The sequence below is a fragment of the Elaeis guineensis genome, chromosome 11 (assembly GCF_000442705.2).
Source record: "Elaeis guineensis isolate ETL-2024a chromosome 11, EG11, whole genome shotgun sequence".
Taxonomy (NCBI): domain Eukaryota; kingdom Viridiplantae; phylum Streptophyta; class Magnoliopsida; order Arecales; family Arecaceae; genus Elaeis; species Elaeis guineensis.
In genome coordinates this window covers 23,350,268-23,362,374 of record NC_026003.2, presented here as the reverse complement: position 1 = coordinate 23,362,374, position 12,107 = coordinate 23,350,268, and the positions used below count along the sequence as shown (strand labels likewise).

The window sequence follows — 12,107 nt, the reverse complement described above, 5'->3', positions numbered from 1 at the left end:
TATTATTCTCTATGCACTTTAACAACTAATATCATCATCAAAGCTTTCCAAGAACTTTATGCATCTTGTCCATATGGATCAACAACCTATCCATTTTTCATTTACATTTCTTTAGTTGCCTCAAACAAGTAGTCAGTAAAACTGAAAGAAATATTAAACCTTTGCTTCCTGCTTTTCCATTCCATTTCAACAGCCCTCTGGTGCAACCAAGAGCAGCAAGGGAAATTCATGATTTGGCTAGACCACAGCTACACATGTTTGGCTATGGACAGGCTTACTTGGTGTTCAGAGGAAAGAATTAAAAGACCGGACAGCATGTATGCTTGGAATCTTCTTGAACTTCAGAGTTTTAATTAAATACTTCATGGCAGGACAAATAGTTTAGTAACTTTTAGGTCTCAGCTCTAGTTCTACCATGCATCATATCACAGATCTTCTCCTTGGAGTGTAGTACACAGAACATTCATTTAGGATGTATTTGAGCTCTGTAGGATGCAGCTCCACCTGCAGGTGAGCATCACTACAAGTGTTTGGACTTGGAGGCCTATAGTTAAACTACATGTTGCGATTCAAGTTGCCAAAGGGCTGCAGATCAGGCCTAAGTTGAGCAACTTGACCTACGGACAAATAGATCACATGACAAGCTGCAGGTTTGATCGCTCATGCCCTAGACATCCCAATCAAAGCTTCCCCCCATGGTTTGCCAAACCGTACCAAACAGGCCGGTTCCAGGCATATATCGACCAGACCGGTCAGAAAACAGCATGTTCGAGCTTTAAAAACAAAATGGAGCCAGTTCGCTTAAACCCCTCTCCCCTAGCTATTTAACATGGTTTGGCCCGCTTGAGATTCATTTTCTCGGGGTTCAAGATGCTGGAGAGAGTGCCCCTACTCACAAACACCACCATGGGGCCCACTAGCTGCTCGCGATGGTCCCCCCTTGCCACTCGCATTCCAGTAAGTCCCTCTCTTTGGGTCAAGTTAGGGTTAAGATTTCTCTCGCCCTCCCGCTTCCTCCCTTCCACCCTCCCTCTCGCTCCCACCCTCCCCCGCTACCTCAAGGTCAAGTTAGGGTTAGGGTTCCCCTCACCCTCCCACTTCCTCCTTCCCTCTCCCTCTCTATCTTCCTTTCTCCTTTTCTCCCCCTCTGTCTCTCTCTGTGTCGACACACCCGAAATCAGCACAATAAAGATCCAGACCGTGCCCAACCAATTACTAGCCAATACCCCCTCTAGCACCGATTTAGCGATCCGTGCTCCCCACTCCATGTCCCCCCCTCCTCCATGCTCCCCACTCTACATCCCTCCTCGTCCACCCTCCCTAGTCAATGCCCCCACCCCCCAACCTCCACCAATATCCCTCTCTTGTCCCTTCTCACCTCTACCTCTTCTTTCCCCTCTCCTTCCTTTCCACTCAACCTCTTCTCCCGCTCTCCCCTACATGATCCCATAGCTGACAGCCTACTCCACCCTCCACATCTCCCCATCATGATCCCACTACCAGCAGTCACCACCTCCACCACTCCACCCTCTACCCTCCCCACCACTGTTCCACTCACCACTTCCCCCATACCTCCTCCTCCCTCCTCCATCTTGCTAGAGACCTCCGCCTCTCCTCTCTGCTGCTCCCACCCTCATCTTCTATTCCTCCTCTAAACTGGGGAGATCCAGCCCTCTGCAAGTCGCTTGCAACCCCACATACAGTGCTCCACTCTTTTGCATCTCAATTTCTTGCACTACATCAAATTGAATAAAAATTGGCCCTTTTGCCTATTAGGAATGCCACAAAAGACCATGCTTCACCTATATAGCATGGTTTACCTTCAAGATCCATATAAAGATATATTAATAAATGACAACTTCTCTAAATGAAACCATGGAAAGCAAAGGTTGACTTTGTTTTTTAGGGCTATTTGATTATTGAACTTATGATTATTACATTTTTATAGTACAGCAAATCTTGGTAACAAATTGCAACTTTATCAAAGATGGGAAGCTGTTATGCATGCAACTACCCAAATGCAATTAAATTCCTAGTGAATTATCGGCCATGCTATCTCAAGAGTTGGTACAATATTGTCCAACTACCATATTGACCCAATCCATGACCAGGTCCCAAACCCAAGACCAAGATTGAAAACTTGGCTTCAATGTTAACTGCATTACTAAGATGCAACCTTTTTGTCTGGTTGCACAAACTCCACTCGTGCAGAGAATTGAAGCCCTCTAGAATGTCAGCATTATAGGATTTTATCAGTTGTCAATGCCAGAGGTACCAATCCATCTAGGAATACCATAATTAATCACATGCTCGATATATGAATCATCTACAAAAATGATCTTGATGGACTAATTAAGTAATAGCCATAAGCTTCCAGAGTTGTCCCAAGTATTTGAGGTCAGCTTCTTGGTGAGATAGGAAGTGGAATGAATGAAAAGGGGAAGGGGACATGATGGCTTACAAGTGAGATAGAAAGAAACATGGTTTCAGAGTATAAAAGACCTATCAACACTACAAAGATGTGGCCAAATATATTAATCATGGTCTTTTGACTCTCATTCAGGAATCAAATTTCATGTGCCGTTCAGTCACAGACATCAAAATAATTGACAATCTTTAACAGAGAATTCAATCTCAACAAAATATTTAGTTGTCAATTAAGAGATATAGTAGGGATTGTATCATTGTTTCAAAAGGCAGCCACGGTATGCAAGAGGTCAAGGGACCATATAGAGCATATGTGGAATTCAGGCAATCAAGGGACCGCATATGCGGGCCATACATGTCAGTGTATATGCAATTGGTATTTTTTTTAACTATGTAAATGTACAAATAATACATTTAAGTACAATAAAAGCAATAAAAATGATAGTAGTATTTTTTGTGGATAAATAATAATAATCATAACAAATAATAAATAACAATTAGTGCTTACTATTTAGTACTAAATACCTAATAGCAATAGTCATAACATACTTAATATATTAATATTATCAATACCCCTATCAAAAACACAGCCAACCTGACCACGAGCTTGCTTCTACTCCATCTGCACAGGACCACAAGAGAGTGGGCCTCACATGCGGCTGCACAATTCTAAGCAAGCCATGCATGCAGCTGCACAATTCTAAGCAAGCCATGCATGCAGCTGCACAGCGTTAAGCAAGCCATATATGCAGCCACACAATTCTAAGCATGCTGGTTCTGTGGTCATATAATGCTTGGACAGCATTTTCAACGCGTGGTATGACCCCATACGGTAACTGCATAGAGGCAACATGGTGAGGTTCCACATAAGCCACATCATGCACAGCTTAATGGATCCACATTTGCTAAGAATTCCTATTCAAGGCCCTCTTTGACATTTCAAGTTTTTCCACATCTTTCCTCACAAATTCCATCCATGTTACCTTAGGTCTGTGCATCCTCCTTCCTTCAATGGAAATTATTAAAGTACATATTACCAAAGCCCCTCAGATATTCATTTTCATACCTATATCATCTTAGTCAAATTCTCCATCATTTTGTCCTTAATTTATGCAAATCCAATAACTCCACTAACAAACTTATTTATCAATTTATTTGCTCTAGTTTTATGATGCATCCATCTCAACATCCTCATTTCTGCTATATTTGTTTTCTAAACCATTTTTATTGCCAAATATCCAAACTAATATAATATTGTAGGCCTCATTGTTCTACAAAATTTCCATTCAAGCCACCAAAGTGTGCATTTATCACATAATACCTCAAAAAAACTTTACCACTCTATCCAACCAGATCCAATATTATTACATATATCCTCATCTAAATTAATGTTATTTTCCATAGTAGATTCTAAATAACAAAACCTCTCACCTTGTGATATCTCTTGCCCATTAATCACAACTGGAACATCATCTTCATCTCCATTTTCACTAAAATTGCATTCCTACATTGCCTTTGTTCTAAGAATTTTAAGATAGGATATTGGTTTAGCATATAAGAAAAACAAAACTAGGTTGGCAGAGATGTATTAACAGTATGTTAACAATTTAATTCAGAAAAAGCAAATAACACAAAAAAGGCAAAAGCCCTTTGTTCTGGAAAAGGTGCTAAATATCTAAAAATTGCAGCCCCACATAAATCCAAACCCTTTTTATTTTGGGGTGCTGGAGTTGCGTGGCCATTGCATGGGGGAAGGTGTGGAGTTGTGGCCATGTGTGCTTCCTGATTCCTGGCAAAACCTTTCAAAAAAACAAAATGTAAAATTGAGGGCTCTCTTGAAAACTTATAACTAGGTTCTTTGTTTTGTTTTTCCTTTTTCTTTGCCAGTATTTCAAACAGCAGAAAGAAAAATCTGCAAATCAGACTTCTCCTTTACAAAGAAGAAACCTTTTTATTTTTTCCCCTTCTATCATGTCTCCTCATCACTACAACAAATTCATAGATCATAAAAGGCATTCAACACCACATAAACCACATAAATCAATCAGATTATTTTCATAAACAAATTGAAGAAAGCATTATACAAATCTAAAAGCTAATTAAAGAAGGCATTAAATCAGTCAGATTGAAGAAAGCATTAAACACCACAAAAACGAGTTAGATTGTTGTCATAAATAAATCCTATTTTTGCATAAATCTAAAAGCTAATTAAAAAAAGTGCGTATGATTGTCTTCATAATTCGCAGTTTTACTTGGTAGCCAGAGGAATCTTCCTTCAGTGGAAGGATACCCAAATTGGACTTTAACATCACCTGTTTTCCACTTGTCGGTCTCACGAACACCAAAGACATGAAGCATGCAGTGCTTAATGCCAACACGGTGGTCCTCATCTAGAAGTAAAGGAATAACTCAGCCATCACATGATAGAAAGTAGGGTTTCACCGGCGAACGACCTCAAGCTCTTCACTGGTTCAGAAAAACTCAGCATAACCCGTAGCTGGAAGATGAGGGTGGGCTAACATGTCCTGGAGAGAGAAGCCTGACTCACCAGGGGAGTTAGGCATGTGTTGGTCTCGCAACAAAAGATTCCAACGAAGGCCTTGAACACACTAGAGACCATTAGACATACACATTAGTGGCTTGGATGGCATCTAGGAAATTAGCCTTTTCCACAATATCCAATACTAGAGCCTTAAAGAGCCAGTTGGTCATCTTCCCCAAATAAACCCCTAAATTATGGTTGTGAAGAAACCCTACAAGAAAGACTCCAAATAGAGCTGTAAATTGTTCAGGAAATGTTGTGTTCAGATACGCTAACTAAAAAAAGGTCAAACAGCAACAAAGCATGAAGCAAAGATATTATTCGCCTATCATCAGAACAATGCTACTCTCCTATAAAATACCTGCCATATTAATACCAGCAACCACAAATTTATTGCATATCCATGCAGCTCCAAGAATGAAACTCAGTAGTTAGTACGGCAAAAATGTAAGTATGCAAAATCATGGCTGAAACCATTTAAACAAAAATATCTAAGAGAAAACAACAATCAAGCATTAAGAAATAAGCTCACCTTGTGACCAAAGTCAGTTCTGCCACTACTGTAGTGCCATGCCTTACGGGCTAGAAGTGCATCACACTAGTGGGAATGCTCTTCTTATCCAGATTTCCAGTCATTGTACGCTCATCAAACTTGCAGCCTCCTTCACAGAATCTTTCATTTCAAGCACTCCACAACCACCCCTCTCCATGGTATAATGCTGCAATCTGAACCAAGTCGGCCTACTCTTCTTCAACGATTAAATCAGAAGTTGCAGAGTATATACAGATCAAATGATTGGCAGTAAGGAATACCATTAGGAATGATATGAAAGTGGTAGAGGCAAGAATGTTAATGTGCAAGCTTGGAAGAAACTAGGTCCAAGATAACTAGCTAGAAAAAGATTAGAAGACATAAGATAGAGCAAGCGGAAGGTTGTTTCATACTGAATGAATTTGTACAATAGAAGGTTGATAAGGTATCACCAAAGATACTTCTCAGGTATACAGGTTGACAGGTTAAAATAGCAAAGACATGATCAATATTAATTAGATAGGAACACAACAAGACAACAAGGCATGATTTGGGACACCTCTTTATTTAGCAAGACTTGGGAAAATAAACAATATGTCTACAAGAATGTGGTAATGGAACAGGCATGTAGGTCAAAGATCACTAAATACATCATTGGCATTCTCACTGAGAAATTCTTAACAATACAGTGCATTTTTTGAGTTTTAAGGTGGCAAAGTAGCCAAAAGCAAGGACAGACATCAAAACACTCAAGCAACATGACAAAAGGCATCAAGCTAAGCTTGGTTGAAATATCAATTGCAGGCACATGGTCAAAATCCAACGCAGCTTATCTGATAAAATGACTAAAATAATCATATATCATAAATCAAATACATGGATATATATTACATGACAAAGGACAACTAAAAATATCATATAAACTGACTCTTAATAATATGCTATAGCCTGATAAGAACTAGAAGCACGTCAACATTAAGTTATAAAGAAATAATCATATAAAAGAATATGCAACAAAAAAAGCTGCAAATGGATAATCATATGTAGAAAATAGCAAACCACTTGACTGATTAGGAAAGCAGAAACTTCCTTACTAGCAACTAATGCTGAGCAGAGAACTTATCAGAGCACCAAATCTAAATAAAACCACTTATAACTACTACTACAGCTTCAAATAATGCTGAAATATGTCAAACAATATGTTGTCATATTCACAAGACTAAAAAAATGGCCATACTGCATACATTTAAACTACATGCAAACCCTGTAAAGCTGCGGGGGTAATACGAACCACCACACAGTCAAAAGAGTCACTCCATTCATGCTAATATCATTCAGAATGGAATCAAATGCTATACTGCACCAGCCAATGAATGACCTCAATAATTTAGAAAACAAATCGATGACCTGCCACATTAATTCACAAATACAAGCATTCCATAGCCATGCAGATGCAAGAAACCATATACAGGCATATAAGTATTTCCAGTCATGGCTATGATTAAACAAAGAATGTGCCAGGAAAGGAGAAGGGTAAGCAAAATTGGAAACAACTAGCCGGGAGCTCATGACTACAAGCACCATTACAAAAAAAGCCTACTAAACATGGTTTAATTGATAAATGCAATCTGCATATAAAACAACCAACCGGGATATTAAAGGGAAGCTCCACCTAATAATCTGAAGGTGGGTCCCAACTTTCCTCTACTATACAGAAATTACAAATCCCTTCCTTCCAACGTCAAGGTAGGCAAACGGTGCAAATCCTAAACACTACCTCACACAATTCCTCCATGCCTAAATCCACCATCCACAGAATCTGCACCAGGATCCAAGCAGCTCGGTGAATCATACCACTTGGCAACATCAGGATAGAATCCATCCGCTTGCATCCCTACCAGATTTGGGTCTGGCACAATCGTCTCATCGTGCCTTAACGGTTTCATCAGCTTGGAGTCCGCATCCTCGCCACAATTCAGAATGCTCTTCTCATCAAAGTCACCACAATCCTCCTTCATCAACCACTTGTCAGGCTTCAAGCTCTCCCTCATAAGCAGCTTCCTATCCTGGCACTCTGTCGACATCCTGTCCCATGGAACAATGGCCCCAAGAGTTGAATCAAAATCATTCTCCTCCTCATTAATCATCTCAGCATCCTTACCAAATATCCTATCATGCCTGTCAAGGTGATGGTTTCCATCATGACCCCACTGCCCGACCTCCTCATCTCCTGCTACCAAAGCCTCCTCTGAGTGCTGAGTCCCAGCCACACTCCTCAGCCTGTGAAGAATATCCAACAGCTCACGTGACAGAGAACCCACCATCTCCAGTGGCATTTTAGCAATCTTCCCCTCCAGCAACCCAGCCTCCACCCTGAGCTCCTGGAGCTGCTGTAGCACCATATGGTGGAGATCCCCACTGTCATCCTTTCCTATAAGGTTACTGAATGATTCAGGCTCAGCATCATCCTTGACCCCGTAGTCTGCTGGGTCAAGGTCGAAACCCCCCCTGTGCCCAACCACCCGGTGCATAATCCTGGCATTCCCATCAAGCGGGCCAGGCTCATGCCCAGTGTGCACAGCATATAGCTTGAACACCGCAATGCCCTCCTCCTGGTACACGAAGGTCTTGTCTTTCTCATTGTAGTTGGTGATAGGAACGATGGCCCGGATTCTGAACCCACACCCACATCGCTTCGACTGGTAAGGCTCCCTCTTCAAGACCCTGGCCTTCTTGGAGGAAGCAGAGGCCGAGGATGGCTCCCCAGCTCGGTGGCAGGCATAGTCTTTCACCTCAGCCATGAAGGGCTTGTACCGGATGTACTTCTGGCGGATGCAAAGAACCACCTTGTGCTTAGCTGCGAGCTGCTGGAGCCGGCGGGGCACGTCCTTGGCCGGCACATCAAAGGACTCGGTGTACTCGAACCGCCGGCGCTTGGAGCGGGCAGCAGCAGAAGCACCACCTTGGGACATGGCAGATGAGGCAGAGGAGCAGACAGGGCAGGAGGCGACACAGACCCGGATGAATGACTCGGGAATACCATAGAACTTGGCACCGACGGTCCAGGACTGCTTGATGCGGTCGACAGTCTCCTTGAGGCCAAGGTGGCGGAGGAGGTCAGGGTCAGCATGCGCAGTGGCGACAATGTCCTGCCACTGGTCAACATGGGAGACGCGCTGGGCGGGATTGTTCTTGAAGAAGAGGGCAGGGAGGGAACCGGGGTTGGAGTCGAGATGGGCCGCGAGCTTGTCCTGGATGCGCTTCCAAGCCGTCAGGTAGGCGGTGTCCTCGTTGCGGTCCTTCCACACGGAGCGCCACGACTTGAGGACGGGGCCGGGGGTGGCGCCGCGGATCTCGTCCGGAGTCGCGAGGCGGCCCTCCAGGATGCAGCGCACCATCAGGGAGTGGGAGTCGCGGTTGAACGTGTAGAACTGGGAGGAGATGTGCGGGGACGGGTCGATGTGGGGGGCCGGGGGGGCGGGGGGTCGGCGGCCGGGGCGGGGACGGGAGCAGAAGCAGTGGAGGGGACGGGGAGAGAGTTGAGGGCGGGCTTCAGGTCTTCGTTGCCATCGATCTCGTCGTCCTCCTCGTCGGCAGCCTCTTCCTCCTCCTCCTCCTCCTCCTCCTCCTCGTCGGGATCGCGGAAGAGTACGGAGGAGAAGCGGGATTCGTCAGAACTAGGGTTGGAGGATTGGGGGGGATTGAGGGTTAGGTCGTTGTGGGGGTTGGGCTCGAGACCGTCCTCCTCGTCCATGAGGAGGGATTGGGGGTACGATTGGAGGTGAAGGAGATCGTCGTCGTCGTCGCCGTTGTCGTGCTCTTGGGGAGGAGGGTTGGGGTTTAGGGTTGGGGGTTGGGGTGGTGGTGGGATTAGGGTTAGGATTTGGGGGTGGGTTTTGATGATGGGGTTCATGGGGGTGATGATGGGTGACTGTGATGATGACTTCGGCATTTGGCCTTCACACCTATCTCTCTCTCTCTCCGTGTGTCCCCTTGCTTTCACTCTCTTCGTCTCCTTCCGTGGGGAATTTAATATATGGCACCAGTTTCCGTGTGTCCAAAGCGGATGGACTGAGTCCTTTGTTTGGTAAAGGCAGCTGCGATGGAGAAAACGAGAAAAAGAACCCCAGACTTTGTCCGACCGGAGGGCCGGCGAGCTATGCTGTGGGTCCGGAGGGTATCCGAGTTGGTGCGTGGTCTGCGATTTTTTCTCTCTCTCTCTCTCTCCTCGGATGACAAAAGTCACGCTAGCATGAGGTACGTGCAACACATGTCTTTTTTTAAACCATGCATGTGATTTTCTCCAGAAGGGGAATATTTGATCGACAGCCATAATTTCAACGGTTTTTTAATAAATCTAAATCATCTATTGACTTTCCTTCGGAACCTAGATAACCCTTTTTGAGTATCCATTTCAATTGAGGATGAAAGGCTGCACTAGATTTCATCCTAGTCCCTAAACTTTTTGCAAACTACCCCAAAAATGAGAAGTGAATTTAGAGTCTCTACTTCACACTATGGATGCGTTCTTTTATAGATAAAAAATTATCTGAGAATCTATATCTTTCTAGATTTTAAAAAATATTTAGATAGAAAAATAATTTAATCATATTTTTTTACGTATGAAAAAATGATTTTGAAATCTGTTACTCATGTTCTTTTATATTACTATTTTTTAAATAAATTATTAAAATTTATTCATATTTTTCATAATACTTTTTTACTTTTTAGATTTAAAAAAAAATGAATGACTGAATTATTGGATATATATGATGGAGGTATTAAAAATGATGATAGGGTATTTTAGGAATAAAAAATATCTACTTTACTGATTAATGAAAAAATAATTTAGTCATCTCCTAAATGGATAAATTTTTCTTTGTTATACGAGTAAATGCTATCCATGAAAATAACCTAAGCATCTTGAAAAGTATGAGAATATGAGTAAATTGATCAAGAAAAAAATTGATCAACTTTTCTATATGTTTATCCATAAAAGAATGGATCCCATAGGAATAGAAGCATCTTGCTACTTTGTAACACCCTGCATATTCAAGTTAGCCATTTTGTTGTCCAAAGAATAAGTAATCTTAATAATTAGAATGTGAGTGGACTTATCAATCTATATATAATCACTCATATTGCATCATGATTGTTACTCATGCTAGATAAATGTACGACAAAGTCCATAATAATATATTCACAATTTGACTGAGGGATAGACAAGGGTTGTAATAGCCTGCTGGCCTCTAATGCTTTTAATTTTTTTTTTGACATACTAAGCATTTAGACACAAATCAATCTCTCCTTTCCCATATTATTCCACTAATATCCTTGTCCCAACTCATGGCAAATCTTTGTATTACCTAGATGTGTAGTGTAAGAAGATCGACCAGCCTCTTCTAATAGATGTCTTTTCAATCATGCATCATTTGGGCTAACGAGCATACCCTAATTTTAACACATCATCGTGACCTTTTACCTCAGAGTTTCTTCTAGTTCCTTTCTTCATTTCGTGCATAGTCTTCATTGAGTGAGCATTCTTTGGGCTTCCTTAATTCTCTAAAATGAGCAAAGAGTGCATTACGACCCTTCACTTTTTTTTTTTTTTTTTTTGAGGGAAACAAGGAGAAAATAAGGTACTTCCCCCTTGAGATATAAGTATTAAATTGTAATAAATTTGAGTACAAGCGCTGAAGTAAAAGTTATATCCACAAAGCTATGCCCCGTTGCTTTGGAAATAACAAGGAAGGAAAGATTGCATGAGAGTGTCATTTCAGTGTTACAGGAGTGGAGTGAGAGCTTACTCCAGGAAATCGAGGGAACCCAGAGATCGAGGTCTTCTATTCTGTAACCCCCTGACTGATGACAGTCGAGTCTAAAACGTTCATCAACATCAAAACAAAGAAGAGCTGAAATGCTGTTCTCGTTGCACCTGGAGGGGTTGAGAGTTGATATAACCAAGGTTCGGAAGGAGTAAAGAATGGGACCCAGCAGTAGAAAACAACCAAGCCTGGAAACGAAACTTCATGCAGCCGTCCCATCATCCGAGCAGGAACATGATGGCTTGTTCAATCAAGTATCGAAGCGAATTAGGGGACTTCTTGCTTCAGTGGTCACTGACGATGACATCCACTATCCGAAAACCCTAACTATTGAAACCAAGGAGGGATAGCGGTGATTACACTCTTATGGAAGAACTCCGAGCATGATACTGGAACAGAGCGTGGATATTAGTTGGGTTGCTGAAGAATCGAAACGAACTCTTTGAAATCATTACTCTTGACGTTTTTTGTCCAGTCGCCAATGAGAAAAAGAACCCTCTGAACGATCTCATGGCAGCATCGAGCCTCTGCGCAAAAAATTCTATTATTTTGCTTTTTCCACAAAAGCCACAAAGTCATTGAGATGAGCACATCGAGAACTCCGAGCTCAACTGCTTTCCTATGTTGGAGCCTCCACATATGCCATAACTCAAACAAGTCACTGGGGTGATCGTAAATCTAACATTTGCTGAGCATTAGATTCTAAGCCACGGAGGAGTATTCACATTGTAGCATAATATGATCAGTTGATTCGTTTGCAGAGAAACACAGCGAGCATCTG

The 12,107-nt window shown here is 42.3% G+C and overlaps 1 protein-coding gene across 1 annotated transcript; it reads right to left on the bottom strand.

The window, feature by feature from the left end:
- Positions 1 to 7,089: 7,089 nt before the first annotated feature.
- On the bottom strand, positions 7,090 to 9,594 carry LOC105053558 (uncharacterized). Its single transcript, XM_010934767.4, is given in 2 exon segments — positions 7,090 to 8,979; positions 8,982 to 9,594. Coding segments are annotated over 2 exon segments (2,172 nt in total). The 5' UTR covers positions 9,454 to 9,594; the 3' UTR covers positions 7,090 to 7,279.
- Positions 9,595 to 12,107: the final 2,513 nt, after the last annotated feature.